Raw genomic sequence first — 23,519 nt, forward strand, 5'->3', positions numbered from 1 at the left:
AGTCAGGGGATTCGGATGTGAGAGGAACCCCTCTGCGGATCCCGAGGTCAGGGAAGGAGGAGGAGGGGATGCCCCCGCAGCCCGTGGTGAGGCGGCAGGCTGTCCCCCCCAGCGAATGGAGGGGAGCGGGGGAGCGGAGGCCACCCACAATGGCCGTGACTCCGTGGGAAAGCCCACGCTGGAGCAGTCTGTGACTGAAGGACTGTACTCTGTGGAAGGGACCCACGCTGGAGCAGTTTGTGAGGAACTGCAGCCTGCGGAAAGGACCCACGGTGGAGAGGTTCGTGAAGGGCTGTCTCCTGCAGGAGGGACGGACCCCACGGCAGAGCAGGGTCCGAGTGAGGAGTCCTCCCCCCGAGGAGGAAGGAGCGGCAGAGACAAGGTATGACGGGCTGACCCCGACCCCCATTCCCCGTCCCCCTGCGCGCTGGCTGGGAGGAGGTGGAGAGAACCGGGAGTGGGGTTGAGCCAGGAAGGAGGGAGGGGGGGGGAAGGTGTTCTAAGGTTTGGTTGTACTTCTCATTATCCTTGTTTTGGTTTGATTCATAGTAAATTAAATTGATTTTGTTTATTCCCCAAGTTGAGCCTGTCTTTTGCCCGTGACCATAAGGGCGGAGTGATCCCTCCCTGTCCTTGTCTCAACCCACAAGCGTTTCTTTATATTTTTTACCCATCCTCCAGGGCCCCGGGCGGGGAGGAGTGACCGAGTGGCTTCGTTGGTGCTTTGTTACTGGCTGGGCTGAAACCATGACAGGTGGCAGCCCCGGGTGGCTGCCAGGGGCTGCAAGTGACCCCCACCCACGGGACGCCCACCCCAGCTACCACCCTGCCTGTGGGGTGGACATGGGGATGGGCTGGTCCCTGGGTCTGGGGTGGTCCCTTGGGTCTGGGGTGGTCACAGGGCTGTGGGGTCACCCCCTGCCCCCTGGGCTTTGTACCCAGGCCTGGAGAGCCCCCAAAAGCAGCCAAAACAGTGGGATTTTCCCATCCATAAACCACCCCCGCATTGTTTAACCCCTGTGAGAGCAACGAGCTGAGCGACACCATCCTGGGAAACCTTTTATTTCCACTTCTATCACCAACAAATACCCCTGTTCCTGATAACAAAACCACAGTATTTCCAATAAAATTAATATAAATTAAAAGCAAGGGGTGGACACAATAAATAAGTACAAATTGGGGTGACTCAGGCCCACGGGGCCCAGAGCTGCTATTTCACCTGAAATAGATGGGGAGCATGGGGGTCCCAGCTGCGGGGTTTGTACTTGGTACATACAGCCTGAAAACCGGCAACTGCCGGTTGGGTTGCATTGGGTGCAGGGGCTCCTCAGCGCCCACTCAGCTTGTAGGTGGCAATGTTGACCTGGTCGGGCTGGTTGGTGATGCCAACAGGCTGGCGGGGCTGCAGGGAGGTGCAGATGAACCAGCCAGGGAAGGCAGCTGACTCGAAGCGGGTGGTCCCATCACCCGGGCTGTCCAGGCGGAAGAAGATGAAGCGGGTCAGCTCCATGCTCTCAATGTCCTTCCTGATGTCAGCTTCCTACAACCGGGGGGGGGGAGAAACAGGGTTCAGGGTGGGATGGAACCCCCAGGCCCTTGGGGATGGATCCAACGGGACCCCTCACTCACCTCCAGCTGCAGCACGGGCTCAGTGCCGCTCATCACACACGACATGTAGAGTTGGTAACCCTTAATGCCCAAGGCCACCGGCATCCGCCCAGTCGCTGGGCCACCCTGCGATGACCGGGGACGGTACAGAGCGATGTTGAGCTTCACTGCAGAAAAAAGGAGGGTTAACGGGTGGTCCCAGGGCTGTGGGGTGGCTGCCGGGGTTAGGGACGGGGACACTGGATAAGGACCGAGTCCCCTCACCTTTCCATCTGGCAGAGGGTCCCTGCAGGTGCAGGGCCACCAGCTGGGTGGGCGACTCCAGCACAAAGCACTTGTGGTCAAGGTCGAGGATGTCGAAGGACTGGGAGCGGGTGTAGCGATAGACAGGCGCCCTGGCATAGGTGTCCTCGGTCTGCTGGAAGGAGATGGGCTCTGCAGGGAGGGAGACGGTCAGGGAGATGCTGATGGTCCCTGGTCCAAGAACATCCCCCAAGAGCATCCCCCAGCTGGAGTGACACCTCCAACACCACCCCCCCATACCGAAAATATCCTCCAGGAAGCCCCCAAGGTCACTGTCGGCAAAGTCCTTGTGCACCGGCTGCTTCTGGAGCTTGGTCACGGCCACCACAAGGACGGCAGCTTGGCGAAAGGTCCTGGCAGGGTGTCCCTTGGTCACTGTGACCTGGATGTCCACCCCGGGTGATGTCCCCTCTGAGTCCAGGCAGGGTTTCTGGGGAGGAAAGGAGATGTGGGGTGAGAGCTCGGCTTCCCCATCACGGGTGTCTTGCCGTTCCCACCAACCCGGTGTTACCTTCTGCGGGCAGAGGCAGTCGGGGCCATAAAACGTCTCCTCATTCAGGCTGAAAGGCAAAGGGAGATGGTGAAGCCAGGGCCACCATGGCACCAGAGCAGCATCGCGTCCCCAGTGTCCTCTGCGGCATGGCCACGCTTACCTGCTGCTCTCCAGCGTGTCCAAATCGGGGACGAACGCCATCTACGCCGCTGACTGCAAAAACGTGGGCAGAGATCTGTCAGTACCTGTTGAGTGCCACAGCACTTGGCTGCCTGCTCCTGCCTGTAGCCTCGCTTGGGTGTTCTCTGAGCCTGGTGTCGGCGCGGCGGGTTTTCAAGAGCCTCTGGACGGAAGCACTGTCAGAGCGGGATTTCCACCTTTCGCAATGCCTGGTTTTGCCCAGTTCCTCTAGCATGGCCGGGAGAGCTGGGGCGCTGGCTGCCCCTAAGCAGCACTGTGGGGCTGAGCAAGGGGCCGTGCATGGGGCAGAGCAGGGGTGATGCTCTGGGGCCAGTGTGTGGGGCAGAGAGCAGGGGCGATGCTCTGGGGCCGGTGTGTGGGGCAGAGAGCAGGGGCGATGCTCTGGGGCCGGTGTGTGGGGCAGAGAGCAGGGGCGATGCTCTGGGGCCGGTGTGTGGGGCAGAGAGCAGGGGCGATGCTCTGGGGCCGGTGTGTGGGGCAGAGAGCAGGGGCGATGCTCTGGGGCCGGTGTGTGGGGCAGAGAGCAGGGGCAATGTTTGGGGTCAACGTGTGGGGCCGGTGCTCGTGTGCTGGCCCTCAGCGGCTGGGCTGACCTAGCAGGGACTGCCCCAGCACCATCCCCATCCCACTGGGGCCGGGATGACACGCACCCTCGTCAGGACAGGGGACCATGGATGCCCCGGAAGGGGCCAGTGGCGCAAGCACTGCCACTCCACCATTTCCCCACGGCTTCCTCCTGTGCTGCCCAGGCCTGCAGCACCACAGCTGGCAGGGCTCCCTCCATCACCCCTCCAGTCCCCACTGCCCCAATATCTGAGGGTACAGGACCCTGCTGTCCCCTCAGTCCCCTGTGCCCACGCAAGCTGCCCCAGGGACATGGCCTTTGGGGACACGGCCTTTGGGGACACTCCTTGTCACCACCCCGCAGCATACCCCACTCCGCACGGTGCCCTGCATCCAGCCGGGCTGTGGGTGGTTGCATCACGCCGGCCAGGCCAGGGATGTGCGTGGCCAGGCTTGCGTGGCCGCAGGCTCTCGGGGTGTTTTCCTGGTGCCTGTTTCACTTCCTGAAAGTGCCGGCCAGCCCCGCATGGCTTCTCGGCTCTGGGCTGCTGCTGTCATGACTCACCCAGCAGGAAATTGCCAGCAACCCCAAAACTCCCCTGGCACCTCCGGCCTGCCCAGCTCTGCCTGCACCCCTGGCTGGCTCTGCCTGTCCCCCATGCAGAGGCGAGGCCCACTGGCTGTCACCCACGCCGGGATGTCCCTGAAAGCCTGGGCTCCCCCAGGCTATGGGGTCCTCCACACCAAGTGGGGGTCCCCAGGCCATGGCAGGGTCCCCAGGCCGTGGTGGGGGTTCCCAGCCTGTGGTGAGGGTCCCCAGGCTGTGGTAGTGTCCCCAGGCTGTGGGGTCCTCCCCACCACAGTGAGGTTCCCCAGGCCGTGGTGAGGGTCCCCAGGCCACGGCAGGGTCCCCAGGCTGTGGTGGTGTCCCCAGGCCGTGGGGTCCTCCCCACCACAGTGGTGGTCTCCAGGCCGTTGGCGCCGAGCCCTGAGGCGAGGGCCGCGCCCGGTAACCATGGCGACCGCCCCACTCCGGTTCCCGCCGCCCAAGCTACGCCCCTACTCCTGGCCCCGCCCCTGCCGGGTTCTCCGGCGCGCCGCAGAGGCTGCGGCGCATGCGCGTTGGGCCGGGCTCGGAGGGGGGCGTGGCGGCAGGCGGGGGGTGTGGCGACGCGGTGACGCAGCGTTCGGGGCGGGGAGGCGCGGGGTGGGGCGGCAGCCGGCGGTTGGGGGCCGCTGTCAGAGCAGGGGCCACGAGCGGGGCGGACGGACGTGCCGGTAGGTACCGCGGCCGGGCCGGGCCGGGCCGGGCGGCGGGGCGGGGCTGGGCCGGGGCGAGGGCCAGGGCCGGAAGGCGGGGGGAGGGCGCGCCGGGCTGGGGTGGCCGCGGCTGCTCCCCGATGTCCTTGGCGCCGCCGCCCGGGCGCCTCGGGGCGGGGGGTAGGGCGGGACTGCCGCTAGAAGGGCAGCCCAGCGCGGCCAATGGGAAGGCTGCTCGGCGCCTCGCGCCGCTCCTATAGGCGGTGAGGGGCGCGAAGCCCGGGTAGAGGCGCCGGGCGCTGATTGGCGGGCGCGGAGCGGGGGGGGGGGGGGGGGCGTGTCCGGCGCGCGCGCCCGTGTGTGTATGTGTGGGGCCGCGCGCAGTGGGTGGGAGGGTCCCGCGCCCCTTTCCCGCGCCCACCCGCACGTGGGGACCCCCCCGGGACCCCCTCCCTCCGCCCGGCGCGTCCGCCCCGGGTGCCCCGTTCCGCCCCTGCCGGCGGGTGGATCCCCCGCTCTGACCTGTGGCGGCCTCGGAGGGCTCAGACGGGTCGGGGCGGACGGACGGACGGACGGACGGTGCACCCCCTGGAGAGCGTCAGCGGCTGCCGGGGACCCGAGGGCGCCTGGTGCTGGAGCAGCTGGGCCGGGAGCCCGCGGCCCTGGGCCAGCGCCGGCCCCGCCGCTTCCTTTAACGCTGAATTTGTTCTGATTCTACCCACCCCCCGCAAAAAAAAAAAAAAAAAAAAAAAAAAAAAGAAAAGCACAATTCCTAGCTAACTGCCTTCTGGGGCCAGTGTCACGCATCCCGGCTGCCAGAGGTCAAATTTAGTACCTTAATCTGCTTAACGGTACACTCTTGGCTGTCCCAGCTGTTAATCTATTCTGAATATTCCTGTTGTTTGACCTCTCGGGGAGAGTTGGTTTGTGATCCGGCTGTCAGGCTGTCGCCACGAGGGCCCGGCCGACAAGCCAGGGCTTCCTCTCCTTAGCCCCTCTTCAGCTGTGACTCCGTCAGCGAACTTTGTGTTCACGTGTGACCCCCGTATCAGTTATCTCAGGATCGGTTTCCTGCATCTGTCCTCCCAGTTATCGTGCGCTATTTTGATTTACCTTGGAAACATCCTTTGTCTGAGCTTGCAGACCTCCAAGCTTGCCCTGGTCTGTGGCACAGGCTCCCATGCCTTCAGGAAGCCAACCCTTTCTGCGAGAGGCCCTCAAAGACCGTCTGGTTCTGCTCATTTTGAGTGCAAACCCTGGCATTAACCCCACTGTTTTCCAGAGAGGTCACTGGGACGCTGCTGAGTGGCAGCACCGAAACGGGACACCAAAGCCAAAGATGCCGCCAACACTTTCGTCCTAAAGCTTTTTCCCCTCCACATGCGTGCCTGTGCGCCAATGCCCAATTCAGTAGGCTCTTTAAAATATCGCACGTGTTTTGCTGCTTAAATCTGAGGAGGGTAAGCTGGGAAAACATCTAGCGCTGCCACGCTTGCTGTCCTGCACCTGCCTGCCATTTCTTGCCTGTTACGGTCCTGGTTTGACTGCAGGCAGAAGTGAGCAAGCAGGGTGGAAAGCACAAGTGGTCTTCCCTTCTTCCCCCAGGGATATCTGTAAAACACTGTGGCTGACTTAGTGTGATCCCAGGTCTTCCTCAGGCTCTTTAGACCAAAAGCTTGTGTTTTGAGGTAGGAAGCGTAGCCGCTGCCGTGCCAAGCAGCCAGAACTAGATTCAGCAAGGCAAACCTGGAAGCCCGGCTGATGAAATGCTGGTCACAAAGGTGTACTTCTTTTCTCCGGTCTGCTGCGAGACTTCATTTTAATCTGGTGAATGCAGAATAGCTGCTTTGACATTGGGCTGCTGCTCGTTAAACTGGGGGATATGGAAACCGGCCAGCTGGGTCACCTCCAGCCTCAGATCCTGCCTTTTGCAGGAGATGCTGGGTGGAAAGGACAGCTCCGAGGAGAGCTAGCTCCAAGTGCCAGCACTTCCCCCAAGATGATCTTGCTCCAGCGCTTTCGCTTGGGCTGCGGCTGTCGGTTGGATGTGCCTAACGAGGAGCGTGGTTAACCCCAGGCCTCCCTGTCCATGCAGGGCTGCGCCCCACCAAGAGCTGCAAGGTGGACATTGCTGGAGGACCTTTGAGAGGTCCCATGCAGGCTACGGGTTGCTTTTCTGGGTTCTCTGGGCAGGGGAGAGCCCCTCTCTGGGTCTTTCAACTGTGTCGGCCTTCTTGCATCCGAGCTTCTAAGGAGAGGTGATGAAGCGGTCTGTCCTGGAGCCCACATCTCAAGTGCTTTGCACCACCATACCTCTGCTTTGCGAGGGGTCTTCCCTGTAGACGGTTTCTTCCCAGCTTTACCCTGGTGCATGTAACACAAACCAGTGAGAAGAAAACCTCGCCCAAGCAGAGTGGTTGCAGGAGGGTGAGTAACGCAGCAAAAATGGAAGCCAAGACCTTCTACCTGGGAGAGCGAGCGACACAAAAAGCTTCCATGCTGGGTTGGCATGATGAGAGTTGTCCTCCTGCAGCTTGCGGAGGCCTGGAGAAGCGTGCCCCACTAGACTCGATCAACTCAATGTGAAGGAAAACGTGACCTTCAGCGTTAAAATCCAGCTGGTAACAAATTCTTTCCAGCACCCTTCTGGGCACGGTGATTTAAAGTGCTTTTCTTTAAACTCATATGACTAGCTGTGTTGCTGCAAATGGGAGGTTGAAGGGCCAAAGTGTCCAACTCCAGCTCAATCTGAGTTTCATAGAGAGGATTTTCCTGTTTAAAACCAACAAAAAGAGGATTCTTGCAGGAAGAATCAAATAATAAAAGAAATCAAAGAATACTTTGTGGATATATTATTGGAAAAGAAGTAGATGATGTTGGCTAGGAACTAAGGAGGAAAGCACCGGGGGAACCTGATATCTTATACTGTTAATCCAGGCTGTGTTTCACCATCAAGCATGCCTTATTTTGTACAAAGGTGCCGATATAAGAAGGTGTGGGTGGCTTTGACGCGCAGCAGCTCATTTGAGGCCGGCATTGGGTACCCTGCTGAACAAATCTGCTTTTCGCTGTCATGTCAGGGGAGATGATGGTGCTGTGCTGGCAGGGATGGGGCAGGCAGACCCGGCCGTGCCAAGCATCTTGAGCAAAAACTGCTTTTCACAGCCATCAGGGACTTGGCTGTGGGACAGGGTGGATGAATTAATCCGAATTAAAAACTGATTCTAAGCTCGGTTCTCTGTGCTTGGGGCTGACGGGGGCGGAGAGGGGGTGGCCTCTGCTCTGTGCTCTCCTGCAATAATTTCTAACCCACTTTTCCCTTCTCTCCCAACAGAAACTTGTGTGAGGCAACAGGACAAACATGCTTAACTTAAGGACTTGTGCAGCAAAGCTGAGGCCGTTGACGGCCTCGCAGACTGTAAAGACAATTTCCCAACACAGGCTGGCAGCACCCAGGACGTTTCAACAGATCAGGTGCTACAGCGCACCGGTGGCTGCCGAGCCTTTTTTGAGTGGGACTAGTTCAAACTACGTGGAGGAAATGTATTATGCTTGGCTGGAAAATCCCAAAAGTGTACATAAGGTAAGGAGCAACCTCGACAGGATATCGCCTTTGCTTCTTTCTCTGTGTATCTGAGCAGTGGGTTCAGGTAAGTGCATGAGTCCCAAGGAGGATTGAATTCAGCTGGAGGGGCTGCATGGTTATGGATGGTCCTTCTGCCTCACTTTGCCTGAAAGAAACATCAGCGACTCCATGAGCAAGAACCAAGAGGAGCTTCTCTGTTCAAGAGGGAACGCCATGGGCTTGTGGGACGCAGGCAGCATCCTGGATCACAAGCGGATACAAGGAATGCCTTCTCCTGGGAATCTACCTTTAACAAACTCCTGATGCTTTATTTTTTCCAGCTCTGATGGCTCATCAGGAGGGTTTATTCTGGAGTGGAGGATGGGGGAGAGGCAGGGAGGGTATTCTCCACATCTTGACTGGTTTCCTTTTTGCTTTGGGCACGGGTGGTGGTACATGTTGGGGTAGATGGGCTGTAGCTAAGCTTGACTTTGAGCTTTTGTGCATAAAGCCAGACTGCTGATCTGCAGCCTGGGGAGGGTGACTGGGTCTGGTGGCCAGAGGGATTCCCACCAGCTGCTCCCTAACTTAAAATTGGGAAAACAACCTGGCCGTGGGCAGTATGCGCAGAGGTCTGTCTTGATCTGAATTATTGAAGCTCCTCCAGCAAGCAGAAGGCCAGCTCTTTAACATAGATTCCAGCAGGTGAGGGCTCATCTGGGAGGAGAGTTTCTGAAACCCGACTGCATTTTTCCCCATCCCCACTGTTTCACAAGGAAAATGTTCCTGTAGTGACTAAGTCTCAGCATTACCCAGGGGACTTTTATGACCATTTTGTACGTGTCCTGATGTAGAGCAGGGATTTTCTTTATTCCATAGCACATGAGCAGTCTGCAAGCCAGGACACAAGGGTTAAATGAGCAGTCAAGGGTGAGTAAGGAATCTCATGCCCCAATGCTTGCATCAGTGTTGAGTGTGTTTTTGATGGCGCCGATCCCACGCATCCAAAATGCACAGCCTGTAGGGTGCTGTAAAGGTCTTAAGGTAGGATTAAAGCTGAATTTTCACAAACAATGTTGACTTTATGCTTATTTTGAGGCAAATGGGTGGCTAAGCTAAGCAATACAGACTCAGAAAACACAAAGTATATTGGTTTGGGTTGTGCCCTTTGTCAAATAGTGACTTGAAAGCTACTCAAGCACATGCACATGGTGCAGCCCAGTCCTTCAGAGGTGGGATATTGAATGAAAAGCCATAAATCTAAATGCTGTAGTCTAATTTAAAAGCAAGCAAGGGTTACACCATGCTTGTCCCAGTGACAGGCACAGTTGTGTCTTTGGCAAAGAGTTTTCATGGTTTGATACCAGCTCTTTGATCTACAGACCCTGCTTAATCTTGAACGTTGCTCTGAGCAGGTGTGAGAGTAAATATCAAGACTAACTGGGGCAGCTGGCTGGGAAGAGTATTTGGGTTCTGAGGCCAGACCTCTGGATCTCTTCTGGTCTCATCTCCTCTTTAATGTAGCCCCTGTAACTTCATCAGCTCATCTATAGGTAGGCAGTGCATGCAGTGCTGTATGGGAGTCCTCATGCACGCTTGGCTGAAGAAACTGGAGGGGAATTTAGGTTGGAAGGAGCCTCTGGAGCCTCTGCCCTGGCATGGCTGGCTTGGAGGTGGCATCCAGCTTGGAGGTGACATCTAGCTTTGTGGCTAGACCAGGTCACTTGGGGCCTTGTGCAGACAAGTTTTGAGCACCTACAACAGTAGTGTTCCCACCACCTCTCCAGGCCCCCAGTCCAATGTTTATGGTGAAGATCAGTGTCCCCTGAAGTACTTTTAAGTGCTTAGAAAGCAGTGCAGGAGTTGATACAAGATTTTGCCTCCAGTGTGGCTGGGAATGATTTGTGGCAGTAGGAAAAGCAGTGTGAAAATGAAGCAGGGTCTTGTCATTGGCAGGAAGTGGACCTGATGTTAGTAATGTAAAAAGCAAGTTTTACAGATTGCTTTTTAAACAAAATCAAGCTGGTGTCCTGCCTGGCAAAAAGGGCGTTGGACCAGGAGGATTGGATTACATGATCTTTGAAGGTCCCTTCCAACCCAAAGCATGCTGTGATCCTATGAAATCCAGCTCCAGGTCCCAAAACTTCTGGTAGGGTTGATACCTGAGGTTTGGCGTGGACTTTGTTCTTTCTTACTGACACGCTCGGCCATTGCTGTGGCTTCTGATGTTTTTGCTGTTGACTTTTCTCTCCTGGGTGGATCCCACCTCATTCCAGTGGAATCACCAAGATCCATTCCCAGCTCATAGCTTTGCCTCTGTCTCCTCTCTGCACTTTTTCATGGCTCACCCCGTCCCCGATGGGGACACCGAGCTGCTGTGGTGGGATCGGGGTTGTGGCTGTCCCTGGTCTTGGCTCGTGAGTGGTCCCTGTCAGCCTGCGTCCCCTCCGGCATGACGCTGAAGCAGCAGTGGAGCGTGTCACCCCCGTCCCTGATAAGTGTTGGCCTCCATCCCGTTAGACATAGGGTCAGATCTGAGGGTGGAGTTCCCAAAAAAAACCAGGCTGTCACATGGACCTGGCTGTGGCTTATCTGTTCCCTGCACAGAGCAGAGACTGGCTGCACTTTGCCATGCTGCTTTTCACTGGTGAGGGCGAGATGTTCAGCCAGGGAAGAGCTGCGGTTTCTTTGCTGTTGTCAACAAAAACCTACGAGACCTCCAGCTGGCATGACTGTCCCATCTGAGCAAAATGAATTCACTTCCTCCATGCAGACACTGGTGGCTTAAACTGCAGAATATCCTTAAGTGCTTGTTTAGAGTAGGGAAAATTAAAAAAAAAAAAAGGCAAAAAAAAAAAGCTATTTTAGGCTTTCTTCTGTGTGCAGTCCTTCAGCTAAACTCCAGTTTCTGAGTCTGATGACCAAAGAAGAGCAGAGCTGGGGAAAGAGGAGGCGAGGCTGTGGGGGGTCGGTGCTGGTGAGCTGCCGCAGGATCAGTGCTGTTCACTCCTGGGACCGCTTCCCAAGGAAGTGGGGACACCCTCCTACTTCCCTGCTCTTTGCCAACTCAGGTACAGCGCTGGCTGCTAGCAATGCTCTGCACAGCCCACGCCATCTCCTCGGGACCCCAAGCAACTTGCTTGCTTCAGGGCAGGTGGCCAGAGAGCTTTGACTGCAGGTGGATGATACCCACAGTCATACATCTGCGACAAGTTTAGCCTTCCTAAACAGCAGCCCCTGTGTTTAGGTTGAACTGGTGTAAAGGCATACAGCTCTTCCTGTATGTATGTACATCAAACTGTCTTTAACATGGACTTCTTAATATGCCAGTGTTTTGATTTTTATACTGAAAGTGGTTTTATGACCACAATGCGTGTAGACCATGCCGTGTAACCCCAGCTTCACCGACACGATGGCAGGAGCCCGCAGTCTTTGGTGAGGCCAGAACCACGTGCCTGGCCCCAGGAGGTACCTTGGCCACGTCCTTTGCAGTTGTGCTGGCAAATAGGGGCCCAGGCTGAATTTGGTAGAAGTCTCGCTTGAGAGTTTGAAGCGTTTGGGTTTCATCCCCCGTCTTCAAAAGCAATGACCCCAGAGAACTGAAGGTCGTTGTTTATGTTGATAAGGGGCAAGAAGATGTGTGGAGCACAAACTGATCCATCGCTGCTTGACCCCCTACTCTCAGCAAAGATTACCTGCCGTAAATTTGGTTTGGGCTCCTCCTCTTCCACCCTTAAGCTCTGACCGTTCCTCCTCTTCTCCCTGCTAGCACGAGGTGCTGCCTGGCTTGCTAACCATGCGGAGCAGGTCTGGTTGGTGCTTTCTGTCCCCTGCAGTCCACGGCAGGAGAAGGAGCAGGGATGCAGCCTGAGCCAGAGGTAGAGGCCACGTCTCCTTTGTGCAGCTCCCAGCCTGGAGCAACCCCAGCCCAATTTGAGGTGCCCTGCCCTCTCCCTTTGCCATGCGTGCCTGACCTCTGAGCTGGCTTTGTGGTGGAGGCTGGGACACAGCAGTCTGAGTCCACACCCTTCTCCAGGAACTGAGACCGATAAACGAAGTGAAAGATCCTGGTTTCGCTTGGTGAGCTGTTTTTGGGGCTGTTCTCGACAGAGAAGCCTGTGGTGTGTTCCGCTCTCAGAGATGAGCTAAAAATCCCTCTAAAGCCTGAACTATCGGGGCTTGCTGTGGTCAGCTGGCTCTCCCATCCTGCTTTGCCAGTGCACAAGCAGCAGCACAGAGGAGCACCGGGAAAGCCGGCTGTGGTGGGACGTGTGGCTGTGGGACAGTCACAGCAGGGACCGGGGGTTGGTAGTATTTAGCGTGCTGAGACCTGGGGGCTGCCTGCGTGCTTAAGAGCAGGGAGATACTGCTTTGTGTCCTCTTGGTAAAAATGAGGTGAAACTGAGCTCTCTTATAGCCTACATATATATATATATATGTATAATACACTATATGTGTGTGTATATCTACAGGGTGTAAGAGGCGGAGGAGTGTTTGCAGGGCTGCCATGGGCACAGAGAGGGTCGGAGGGGAATAACCTGATGACCTTTATTACTGCTGTTACCTTTGGCAAGTGCTGGATTAAGGCAAAGTCCTTCCTGCAATAAAGCAGGATAACGCTGATGGGGCTGTTCAGCCTCTCCCATGGGATATGTGAGCTCCAGAGGCACCTCCACGGGTCACCAGAAACCCCTGGGGTGGCCCTCAAATACTCTTGAATTCGAAACCACATCAGCAGCTTGAAAGGTGATGTTTTTATAGCGCTTATCAGGGCCACAGCCTTCAGCGGGGGCAAAGCCTGCAGTCAGGTAGCCTGAAATACTCTGTAATTACATTGGGCAATAAAGCATTTAGCGAAAGTGCCTGAGCAGACCGAGCTGGTGCCACACCTTGTTTGGAGAGCTTAAAATGAACTTTGTCTTTCAGAACAGAAGCAAATTGCATCTCCAAGAGGCTAATATTGTTGAATGTCAGAAGGGAAGAGGTTGTAAAGGCCACACATCTGCCTCCTGGCTCTGTCCCTGTCCCCCCAGCACTGCTGCCAGTGCCCTCCCTGGGCTAGCAGATGCTCCCTTTCTCTTGCCTGTCTTTATCTTCCAGTACATTGAACAACCTTAAACTACCTTAAAAAGCAAAGCAGCCAGCCAGATTCCTCCCCATCCCAAGGGCATGGAACCCATCCTGGGGTGCTCATCCCTCCCACTCACAGGAGCCAATGGCTTCTGCCGATGGCTTCTGGGGCACCCATTGGCTTTGTGAGCCTAGGGAAGGGAATGGGCTTGGGCTGCTCTCACCAGTGGCCAGGAGTGAGGATCGTACAAAAAGCAGCTCTCCCTCTTTTCCTACTGAAATTTCCTTTAGCAGACAGCAATCAGAACAGGATCGGGTGTTTTCTGTCTTTTGCTTTTTGGTTTTTGGATGGTTTTGGTTTGGTTTTGTTGGTTTTTTTTTTCCTTTGGGGGAGCTATTGTTTATCAGTTACAGTGCCAAATTGTTCCAGATTTTATTTATGTTCCTTCAGCATGACCTGTTTCTAAATTTAATCACCTTGCACAGCCGTGTGATGGGGTGTCTGGGTAAATCTGGGCTGGAAATAGCTTTCTGGGGCATGTGATGGGCACTGCAGCCGGAGGAGCTCCAGGGAAGGGGGAGAGCTGGTGCTCCTCTGGCACAGGTCAGGTTTTCAGTTCCCTCCACCCTGCTACCAGGGTGCAAAAGCTGCTTTTTCTGCTCCAAACCACCACCAGAGCTGCTCTCACGGCTCTTTTTGGCTTGGCTCAAACACGCTGAGGTTGGCTGGGCAATGCTTCGCCCGTCTCTGCATCACCGAGGTTGGGTTTGGTGCTCTCCGCAGACACGAGGTTCAGGGGCGTGCAGGATGCTCAGCGCTGAGCTCTTGCTCCCGGTCAGTGGAGAGACCCTTGGGCTGAAACCAGCGTGCAAAGCCAATGAGATTTGTTTGCTCTAGCTGGTGTCTCAGGTACGTGCAGGCACGCAGATGCCGCTCTGCCTTGCCTTCATCCTTCGCTATCACTCAGTGGCACGTGGGAAACGGGCAGGGGTGGGAGTGTGACAGGAGGATGTGGCTTGTACTTTGCTCAGCTGGTCTCTCCCCTTCCCCAGGTCTGTGGCTGCTTCTCCAAGTAGACAGATTAACTTGGCTTTGGCCTGGGATGCTTCTGGGCTCTTCAGGCAGTGCTGGATAAGTACCACAAAGTTACACCAAGTCCGTCCAGGGCTTTTTTTCGGGTTTTTGCTTTGTTTTCTTAATGCCTAGAAATGCCCATCTGCGGGGGGGACAGGAGCAGAGGTGATACCTGCCTTGCTAAGGGCATGGGAGAGCTGGCACAGGAGTATCCGCGTAGCGCTGGCATCGGTGTCGCTGAAAGGATGGGGAAAAATTGAAGAGGGGACAGAAAAAGAGAAAAGCCATTGCTGGTTGAGGGCTGGACAGCACAGCTTACGCTGGGACTTGGGTCTCAGGCCATTTAGACCACAGAAAAGAGGAAGAGGTGTATTTGATTACAGGGCAAAAATATTTTTCAGAAAATATTGTGGGTATTTAGAGGACAGCCTCCTGCCCTGGAGAGACGCAAACAAGAGCCGGAAGACCAGGCTGGGGCTCATTGCTCAGAGTAGCGGTTTTGAGAGCCGAGCCAGGGCAGGGCTGTCACCCGTGTCCTGTCCTGAGCACTGCTACCGAGGGAGGGGGGGGTCTGGGGACATCTCATGCCAAAAGAAACAATCCAGATGAATGAAAAGTAGGATAGTGGTGTAACTGGAATAGCGGGAGAGCTTTAGTACTCTCCTGTCCAAGGCAGGTGGGTGCCTTTGGCAGCAGCTGCATGGAGCTGCAGCGCAAGGCAGGAGGCAGCTCTGCCCTTGGGGGATTTTACTCCCCACTGTGGCAACAGAGCTGAGATCCCACTAACCTCGAGTGAGGAGGTGTTTGGGTCGTGGGTAATGACCCTGTCGCCTCTCTTCTTTCCCTTTTCCTAGTCATGGGACATCTTCTTTCGCAATGCCAATGCCGGAGCTGCTCCAGGCACCGCTTACCAAAGCCCCCCTCCACTGAGTACCAGGCTTTCCACACTGTCCCAAGCCCAGTTCCTGGTTCAAGCACAGCCAAACGTAGATAAACTGGTGGAGGACCATCTTGCAGTGCAATCACTCATCAGGGCATATCAGGTAAGGAGACGGGCTTTGCGCCGAGGAGGAGCATGTCCACTGTAGAGGGGCATGCGGTGGCTGAGGTGGGCTGGGGTTAGTGCAGTTGATGCACGTGTTTTGCATGGAGAGCGTGCAGGATGCGTGCTGGGCTGCCTGGTTTTTAACAGGAGCTGCTGATCTGTTGGGGCAGAAGCTCAGCTGATGCTTTGCTGGACAATAGGAAGATTAAAGCTATTGTTGCCCAAACAGAGCAATTATAGTGGCAGGGAGGGGGAGGTCTTCTCCACACAGGGTGGTTTGCTGGCTTCTAGAATGATGCTCCTCCGCTGTCGGCTCCTGCCATGCTCAGTGGTGGTGTGGGAAACACATTCTGCTTTCCCCATGTTGCTGAGAGAACTCCTGAGGTCCTAAAATAAAAGTTCAGGAAACATTTCCTTATGATTTGCGACCTGGAAGAGGGCTATGGTGCTGCTGGACTGCAACTCAGACCGATGCTGCCAAAGTCAGCCTTTTGGGAGAAACAAGTTTCGAGCAGGAAGGAAACATCCTCCAGCTAGGGGATGGCCAGCCAATATTTTAACTCAAGAGAACATTTAAATGTGTCTCTACATCTGTGTCATACTTTCACTTTTAGTTGCGCTCTAGTTTGTCAAGTGTGAGGGCTCTAATTGGGGCTGTGGTGAGAATTTAACAAACCCAGCTGCTGTGGAGGTGTGACCATGGTCTTTTCACCTATTCCTGCAAAGAAGCACCCGCTGCAGGTTGTGTTCCGCTCAGGTGTGGGGAAAATCCAATGTACAAGGCCACAGGTTAAGGCAAGAACTGCAGCACTGGCCAAGTCCAAAGGTCTGCCCAGCCTTGGCCCTGCTCTCTGGCTTGAAGAAAGTGCCCCTGCCCGGCCCACCACTGCAGCAGAGGTACTGACATCAATGCTGGGGCACTGCCCTGCTTTTCTTTAAGAAGGGGAAGCTGGGACATGTTTGTGAGGACAAACATGGAGGTGACCACCCTGCCAGCTCTCTCCAGCTTGGGCAGATCTGGGATGGCGAGCTGTTTCTAAAGGCTGTGCAGCTCTCACTGGTGGAACAAGCGGGCAGGTGCCAAGTTCAAACAAGTGGTGACTGATGTAGTTGGAAGCAGCAGCTCCAAGTCAGCGATTTGAAAGCAAAATCTGTAACCTCTTCTGCATTCCCGTCACTTCCTCAGTCTCTGAATGGCAGCACTGGGAGGTGATTGCTCTTGGATGTATTTTTCTAAGCTGTCTGCAGTGAGAAGCCCACCTCCCTTCCTACCCCGGTGTCACTGTAGGGCTGTAGCTGCAGTGGTGTGTCCACGTGGGGAAGTTCAGCACAGTGGACGGAGGTACAAAAGAGTAGGAAGGCAGGAAGAAGCCCTGCTGGTGATGGGTAGTTTAAAACCATTACCCCTTGTTCTGTTGCTACACACCCTACTTAAAAGTCTGTCCCCATCTGTAAAGCCCCCTTTAAGTACTGAAAGGCTGCAATAAGGTCTCCCTGGAGCCTTCTCTTCTCCAGGCAGAACACCGCCAACTCTCTCAGCCTTTCCTCATAGGAGAGGTGTTCCAGCCCTGGGATCATTTTTGCGGCCTCCTCTGGGCCCGCTCCAACAGGTCCGTGTCTTTCTTGCGCTGGGGACCCCAGAGCTGGATGAGGTGCTTCAGGTGGGGTCTCAGGAGAGTGGAGGTGAGGGGGAGAATCCCTTCTCTCGACCTGCTGGCCATGATTCCTTGGATGCAGCCCAGGATACGGTTGGCTTTCTGGGCTGCAAGTGCACATTGCCGGCTCATGTCCAGCTTTTCATCCACCAATACCCCCATGTCCTTCTCCACAGGGCTGCTCTCAATCCACTCATTTCCCAGCCTGTATTTGTGCTTGGGATTGACCCAACCTAGGTGCAGGACCTTGCACTTGGCCTGTAGAACTTCATGAGGTTCACACAGGCCCACCTCTCTAGCCTGTCCAGGTCCTTCTGGATGGCATCCCTTCCCTCTAGAGTATCAGCCATGCCACTCAGCTCAGTGCCATCAGCAAACTTGCTGACGGTGCACTTGATCCTGCTGTCCATGTCACCGACAAAGATGTTAATACTGGTCCCAGTGTGGACCCTGGAGGGACACCACTCATCACTGGTCTCCACCCAGACATTGAATTGTTGACTGCAACTCTTTGAGTGCGACCATCCAGCCAGTTCCTTATCCAACGGGTGGTCCACCCATCAAATTCAGGTCTCTCTACTTTAGAGACAAGGATGTTGTGTGGGACAGTATCAAATGGTTTGCACAAGTCCGGGCAGATGACATCAGTTTCTCTTCCCTTATCCACCAATGCTGTAACCACGTCGTAGAAGGCCATCGAGTTTGTCAGGCACGATTTGCCCTTAGTGAAGCCATGCTGGCTGTCACCAACCACCTCTCTGTTTTCCATGTGCCCTATCATAGTTTCCAGGAGGATCTGCTTCATGATCTTGTCAGGCACAGAGGTGAGACTGACTGGCCTGTAATTCCTTGGTTCTTCCTTTCTTCCCTTTTTAAAAACGCAGGTTATTTTTCCCCTTTTCCAGTCACTGGGAACCTCACCAGACTGCCATGACTTTTAAAATGTGAGGGATAGTGGCTTAGCAACTTCATCTGCCAGTTCCTTCGGGACCCTTGGACGCATCTCCTTAGGTCTCATGGACTTTTGCACATTCAGGTTCTTTAGATGGTCTTGAACCTGATCTTCTCCTATGGTAGGTGGTACTTCATTCTCCCAGTCACTGCCTTTGGATTCTGTGAATTGGGTGGTGTGGCTAGAGCACTTTGTGGTGAAGACCAAGGTAAAAATTTGTTGAGTACCTCAGCCTTTTCCATGCCGGTTGTTGCCAGGTCTCCTGTTTTGCTCATCGGGGATACAGTTTCTTTCATCTTCCTGTGTTGTCTGAGGTACCCAAAGAAGCCCTTCTTGTTATTTTTTACATCCCGAGCCAAGTTCAGCTCCAGCTGTGCCTTGGCTTTCCTGATCCCTTCCCTGCACTCTTGGGCCATATCCCTAAAATCTCCCCAGGATATGTATCTCTGCCTCCATTGCTTATGCATTTTGGTTTTGTGTTTTACTTTGGCTAACAGGTCTCGACTTAGCCAAGCTGGCCTCCTGCCTCTCTTATCCAACTTCTTGCATGTCAGGACTGAGAGCTCTTGCACCCTAAGAAAAATGCCTTTAAATATCTCCCAGCTCTCGTTCGCTCCTTTGCCTCCAAGGGCAGTTTCCCAAGGGATCCCACGCACTGGTGCCCTAAACAGCCGAAAGTTTGCCTTTCTGAAGTTTAGGGTCCTGACTGTACTTTTTATGCGTCTTGTACCCCTCAAGATTGAGAATTCCACCAGAGCGTGATCGCTGCAGCCCAGGCTACCTCCAGTCTTGACCTCTCCGATAAGTTCTTCCACATTAGTGAGCAACAGGTCCTCTGTGCCTCTCCTCTGGTTGGGCTCTCCATCATCTCTATTTAGGAATTTGTCCTCAGTGCACTCCAGTAGTTTCCTGGACTGCTTGCAGTTCTCTGTGCTGCTTTTTCAGCAGATGTCCGGGTGGTTGAAGTCCCCTATCAGGATCAGGGCCTGAGAGCATGATGCTTGCTGCAAATATCTGCTGTGGTCTTGTTTTGGGCTGGGGGCTTCTTGTTTCGGCTTGTGTTGCATGTGGAGAAAAACAAGCAGCATGGCTCCTACGGGGGAAAAGACCTTCTCTTTGCTCCAACCACACTGATTTGAGGATTTGCTGCGTACCTGCAAACTGCCAAGTTGACCTCAAAGCCACTGGGCGCCCCCGGCTCAAAGCTGTTTGCCGGACAAAGTGGCCTCCTGGTCCCGGTGAGACCATCCTGGCTGTGGGTAACAGTGTGGTGAACTTGCATCCTGCCGACTGCTAAATGATGTGCTAGCCCCCCTGCTCTGTCACAAGACGAACAAGCAAATAGTTTTCAGACAAAGCTGGCCCAGAAGAAGAGCTTTCCGTGTGGCCACCAGTGCTCAGGGACATGTTGTCATCTGGCCCTGCTTTCTTAACAGTTTGCCTTAATGTCGATGGCTGATTTCAGGCTCTTTGGCTAGTAAACCCACAAAAATCCTTTCTTAAAATCCCCTTGGGATACTCTGAATAGGAATGCCTTTTTGGTAAATAAGATCAGATCAGTGTGTCTGGTTTGTACATGAGGTTTAGTAATCCCCTCGTATACAAGTGATTTTTCTAACTGGTAACAGATTTGATGGCTGGGAGTATCGTTTTCACAGAGTCAAGAAGGCATTGCACCCCATACCATGGCAGTAGTGTTTTCTGCCCTGCTCCCAGTGTAGCTGAGCCTGAAGCTTCGAGAGCAGGAGCTGCAAGAAATAAACCATGGCTTGCCAATTGGAGAGTGCTGGCTGCTGAGATGAATTGAGTTTGCCCAGCGAGATGTGCTGCGGTCCATCTGTGGGCACCTCCTCCTGTGAGGGCGAAAAGCAAAACTCCTCATTACCTCTCATTATTCTCTGTGGCTCCCGATGTGGATTCAAACCCAGCATGGTGATTCCGGGCCTGACTGCCGCCACCAGGAACCATCAAGGCTCTCTTGGTGCCAAAGCTCTTTGGTATTTCCACATCTGCCCCTTCCCTGAAAAGTGCTCCAAGTCCTGCTGTAGGCTCCTCTCTCCAAAAGGATACTGTGAGCTGCTGACCTCTGATAGCACAGACAGGCACATGTTCTTTAGACATGTTCCTCTGCCTTTCAGAAGCTACTGCTGCTGGTGGCAACGCTTGTTTTCTCTGCCACGTTGGCAAGAGAGCACCTAGATCTGCCAAAATCTGGAAAACTGCCCCTTCATTTGCTATGATGCTTAGGAGGAAACCATAAGCGTGGAGCTACTGCATCTGTAAAAAGGAGGTGCTCGGATTGGACACCGGGAAAGTGGTGGGAGACCCTCAGACCTCAATTCTGGAACGTCTCTGCTGTGAAGGAGGTTGCCTTCCCCCTGTCTGCCCTGCCGAAGCCTGGCTTCAGGCAGAGCAGAGCAGTCCTTGCAGCTGATGGCACTCACACCTACATGCTGTAGTTGAAAGTAAACCCAACTTCTCCAGGCTTTAGTTGCAGCCAGAACTTGGGGTAGCTCTGCAGAAAATGCGAAGAGGGAAACTGCATGTCTTTTTTGTTGTTGTTGTTGTTGTTGTTTAAGGAATGTCTCTTTGACTAACTTGTTTTAATGACTAATCTGTGTTGTTGCTTCCAGGTCAGGGGTCATCACATTGCAAAGCTTGATCCTCTCGGCATTAGTTGTGTAAATTTTGATGATGCGCCAGTAACTGTTTCTCCGAACGTCGGTGAGAATTACTCTGCAAATTAATTCTAATGTAATTTAACTTTTTTACCCCTCCCCTCTTTTGTTTTTCTCCCTTTCCCCTCTCCCTCTTGGTACCTGTTCTCCTTTCCATTCCTGGCCCATTTCATAGATTCGAGGGCATCATGTAGCACAACTCGACCCACTGGGCATCTTGGATGCAGATCTGGACTCCTCCCTTCCAGCCGATATTATCACATCCACAGACAAACTGGGTGAGGGCTTTGAGAGCAGTTAGTGCTGCATTGCTTGAGCTCCTCTCTCTTTCACAGCTTTGTAGGTAGATTGCTTCACAGTAAGGGGGGAAAGGTCTTAAGTTTCCTTAGTAATGATCACTCTAAATTTATAGCCGACTGGCCACCGTGGAGCAGTTCTGCCCCCCTCCGGCTGTCACGGCAAATGGGTCTTGTGCCAAAACCCTATTGCTCGGCTCATGTTTCTCCTCCAACTGGTGCTAATTAATTAAGTCATTGAACGCACTCATCCAGGGGTGGAAGCAATTGCATCTTCCAGAAGGACAAAGCAGAGAGGTTTTGTGTTGGTGAGAGCTGGAGGTCTGTTCCCTCAGCTCCTCTTGCTGCTCTTGGGGGCCCCGGGAGCCGGGGGCAATGGGCTGGCTTCCCCTCTGTGGGGCTGAGAAGCGCCTCTTGGCGTGTCCCTGCAACAATGCCCTGCCCTCCTTCTCTCCCAGCTTGCTGCAGCATCTGTAAATCCCTTAACTGCCCCCTTTTTCCAGGACTGAGCTGTAAGTCCCTGCTGGTGATCATAACAAGGAAGCTTTGGGATGCGTTCCCGTCCAAGTAGAGAGGTGGAAATCCCAATGCCTTTGAGTGAAAGATGCATGAGTGTTGCGCAGAAGCGTGTGTGGTGCTTAGGACTTGAAATCCTAATCTGAAAGTGCTTAAACTCAGCACCTCTCAATGTGTTTTAGGTTTGATCTCCGTAGTACGCTGCCATTCTTCTAGCTAGAATGAGGTCGCGGTGCTGAGCTCTTTCACCTCGCTGGTGCTTTCCAAGGGTTGTTACCCTGGCACTACAAGCGCTCAAGAGGCATGCTTCTAACTTAGAGTAGAGCAGCAGTAATGATTACTAACCTTGCACAACTGAAACAGCTGATCAGAGCGTATGGTGCATGTAAATGATCTTGATTCCTTGTTCAGCTGCCAGCACAGGGACACCAGCCCTGGACCTGCTGGACCTTCATACAGGATTGCGTGTACTGGGAGTGGCAGGGAGGGATTAGGTTTTGGTTGTCCCTGCTTGCAGGATGATGGGGAAGCTGCTTCCTCCCAAGGTCTGGACTTCTGATGTGCTTGTCCGGAGGACCAAGCCCTGGCTGTGCCTTGGGAGCTGGCTGGCTCTGGGTTGGAGCAAGCCCTGTGCTTGGGAGGATTTGATGGGAAGAGGTGGGGACATGATGGCCATGAACCCAGTCACAGGAGAGGACACAAGTGCTCGGAGTCGACACTGCAAGGGGAGCAGGGAGACTTTTTTAGGTGACTTTGAAACTACTCCCAGTGGCAGGGGAGAGGAAACGCTGGGGAAAGCCTTCTCTAGCTCAGGGCTTTTGGCCTCTGCTGTGGGTGCTCTGGTCCTTCTGAAGCAGAGCAGCAGAGAAGAGCCCTGCAGCCCCATGCCTGGTGGACATGTTTCCCTTTTGGGAGGAGAGCAGGAGCTACGTGAAACCCAGAGCTGGATGGCTGCAAGTGGTTGCAGTGACTGCTCTCCCTCACAAGAAAAGGGAGCTGCGTGTGGGGAGCAGTTACTGTACTGCTCAGTAATTCATAGATTCACAGAGTGGTCTGGGTTGGAAGGGACCTTCAGAGGTCACCTAGTCCAACCCCCCTGCTGTAAGCAGGGACATCTTTCACTAGATCAGGTTGCTCAAAGCCCCCTCCAACCTGACCTTGAACAATTCCAGGGGTGGGGCATCCACAGCTTCTCTGGATAACCTGTTCCAGTGTCTCACCACCCTCAGTGTAAAAAACCTTCTTCCCTATGTCCAATCTAAACCTACCCTCTTTCACTTTGAAACTGTTGTCTCTGGTCCTGTCACTACAGGCCCTGGTGAAGTCTCTCTCCATCTTTCTCATAAGCCCCCTTCGTATACCAAAAGGCCGCAGTTAAGGTCTCCCCGGAGCCTTCTCTTCTGCAGGTGGAACACCCCCAACTCTCTCAGCCTTTCCTCATAGGAGAGGTGTTCCAGCCCTGGGATCATTTTTGCGGCCTCCTCTGGGCCCGCTCCAACAGGTCCGTGTCTTTCTTGCGCTGGGGACCCCAGAGCTGGATGAGGTGCTTCAGGTGGGGTCTCAGGAGAGCGGAGGAGAGGGGGAGAATCCCTTCCCTCGACCTGCTGGCCATGATTCTTTGGATGCAGCCCAGAATACGGTTGGCTTTCTGGGCTGCAAGTGCCCATTGCCGGCTCATGTCCGGTTTGTCACCCACCAGCATCTCCAAGTCCTTCTCTGCAGGGCTGCTCTCCATCCATCCATCCATCTATCCGTGCCCCAGACTGTGCTGGAAATGGGGATTGCCCCGACCCTTGCACTTGGCGTTGTTGAACTTCATGAACTTCACAGAGGCCCACTCCTCCAGCCTGCCCTGGTCCCTCTGGATGGCATCTCTTTGCTCCAGCATATCAACTGCACCACTCAGCTTGGTGTCACCTGCAGCTTGGCTGAGGGTGCCCTCGATCTCACTATCTATGCCATCAACAAAGATATTAACCTGTATCGGTCCCAGTACAGACCTCTGAGGGACACTGCTCCTTACTGGTTTCCACTTGGACATTGAACTGACAGGTCTGCTTCAATGGGGAAAGTCAGTTCAGAGGGCTTTTCTTCTGCTTTGACTGTGTGCTCCAGCAGCGTCCTTGCTTCAGAGGAAGAAGAGCCCAAAAGCCCAAAGCGATCCAAGAGCAGGTCCTCTCTTGGAGCCCTAACTGCAGAGCTGGGCTGACAGCATCATCACAGCTGTAACAGAATCTG

The 23,519-nt window shown here is 54.5% G+C and overlaps 2 protein-coding genes across 5 annotated transcripts in view; one reads left to right on the plus strand and one right to left on the minus strand.

The window, feature by feature from the left end:
• Nucleotides 1-1,046: 1,046 nt before the first annotated feature.
• On the minus strand, nt 1,047-2,859 carry LOC104319689 (interleukin-1 receptor antagonist protein-like). Of its 4 annotated transcripts, XM_069801368.1 has the most exons (6): nt 2,565-2,859; nt 2,423-2,471; nt 2,152-2,341; nt 1,873-2,043; nt 1,630-1,775; nt 1,047-1,540 (listed from the first exon to the last, which is right to left on the minus strand). In XM_069801368.1, exons 1-6 carry the CDS (start codon nt 2,603-2,605, stop codon nt 1,328-1,330), a joined length of 810 nt encoding a protein of 269 aa, XP_069657469.1. In that variant the 5' UTR covers nt 2,606-2,859; the 3' UTR covers nt 1,047-1,327. The 4 variants fall into 4 exon arrangements, with proteins under 4 accessions (XP_069657469.1, XP_069657467.1, XP_069657468.1 ...); XM_069801366.1 differs by having other exon boundaries at nt 1,873-2,341; XM_069801367.1 differs by having other exon boundaries at nt 2,152-2,471.
• Nucleotides 2,860-4,348: 1,489 nt separating this feature from the next.
• OGDH (oxoglutarate dehydrogenase) overlaps nt 4,349-23,519 on the plus strand; it is a 35,619-nt gene continuing 16,448 nt past the window's right edge. Inside the window, exons 1-4 of the mRNA XM_069801291.1 lie at nt 4,349-4,447; nt 7,764-8,012; nt 14,994-15,182; nt 20,645-20,747. Of these exons, the coding sequence (XP_069657392.1) occupies nt 7,791-8,012; nt 14,994-15,182; nt 20,645-20,747 (514 nt within the window). The 5' untranslated portion in view covers nt 4,349-4,447; nt 7,764-7,790. The remainder of the gene's footprint in view (nt 4,448-7,763; nt 8,013-14,993; nt 15,183-20,644; nt 20,748-23,519) is intronic.

This window comes from Haliaeetus albicilla, chromosome 13, assembly GCF_947461875.1.
Source record: "Haliaeetus albicilla chromosome 13, bHalAlb1.1, whole genome shotgun sequence".
NCBI classification, from domain to species: Eukaryota; Metazoa; Chordata; class Aves; order Accipitriformes; family Accipitridae; genus Haliaeetus; species Haliaeetus albicilla.

What these genes read in the sequence shown, in the direction of transcription:
- LOC104319689 (XM_069801365.1), bottom strand. Translation starts at nt 2,605, where the DNA reads ATGGCGTTCGTCCCCGATTTGGACACGCTGGAGAGCAGCAG. An exon ending in GACACGCTGGAGAGCAGCAG is followed by an intron (nt 2,472 to 2,564) that starts GTAAGCGTGGCC and finishes TTTGCCTTTCAG; the next exon opens with CCTGAATGAGGAGACGTTTT. An exon ending in ACCCTCTGCCAGATGGAAAG is followed by an intron (nt 1,776 to 1,872) that starts GTGAGGGGACTC and finishes TTTTTTCTGCAG; the next exon opens with TGAAGCTCAACATCGCTCTG.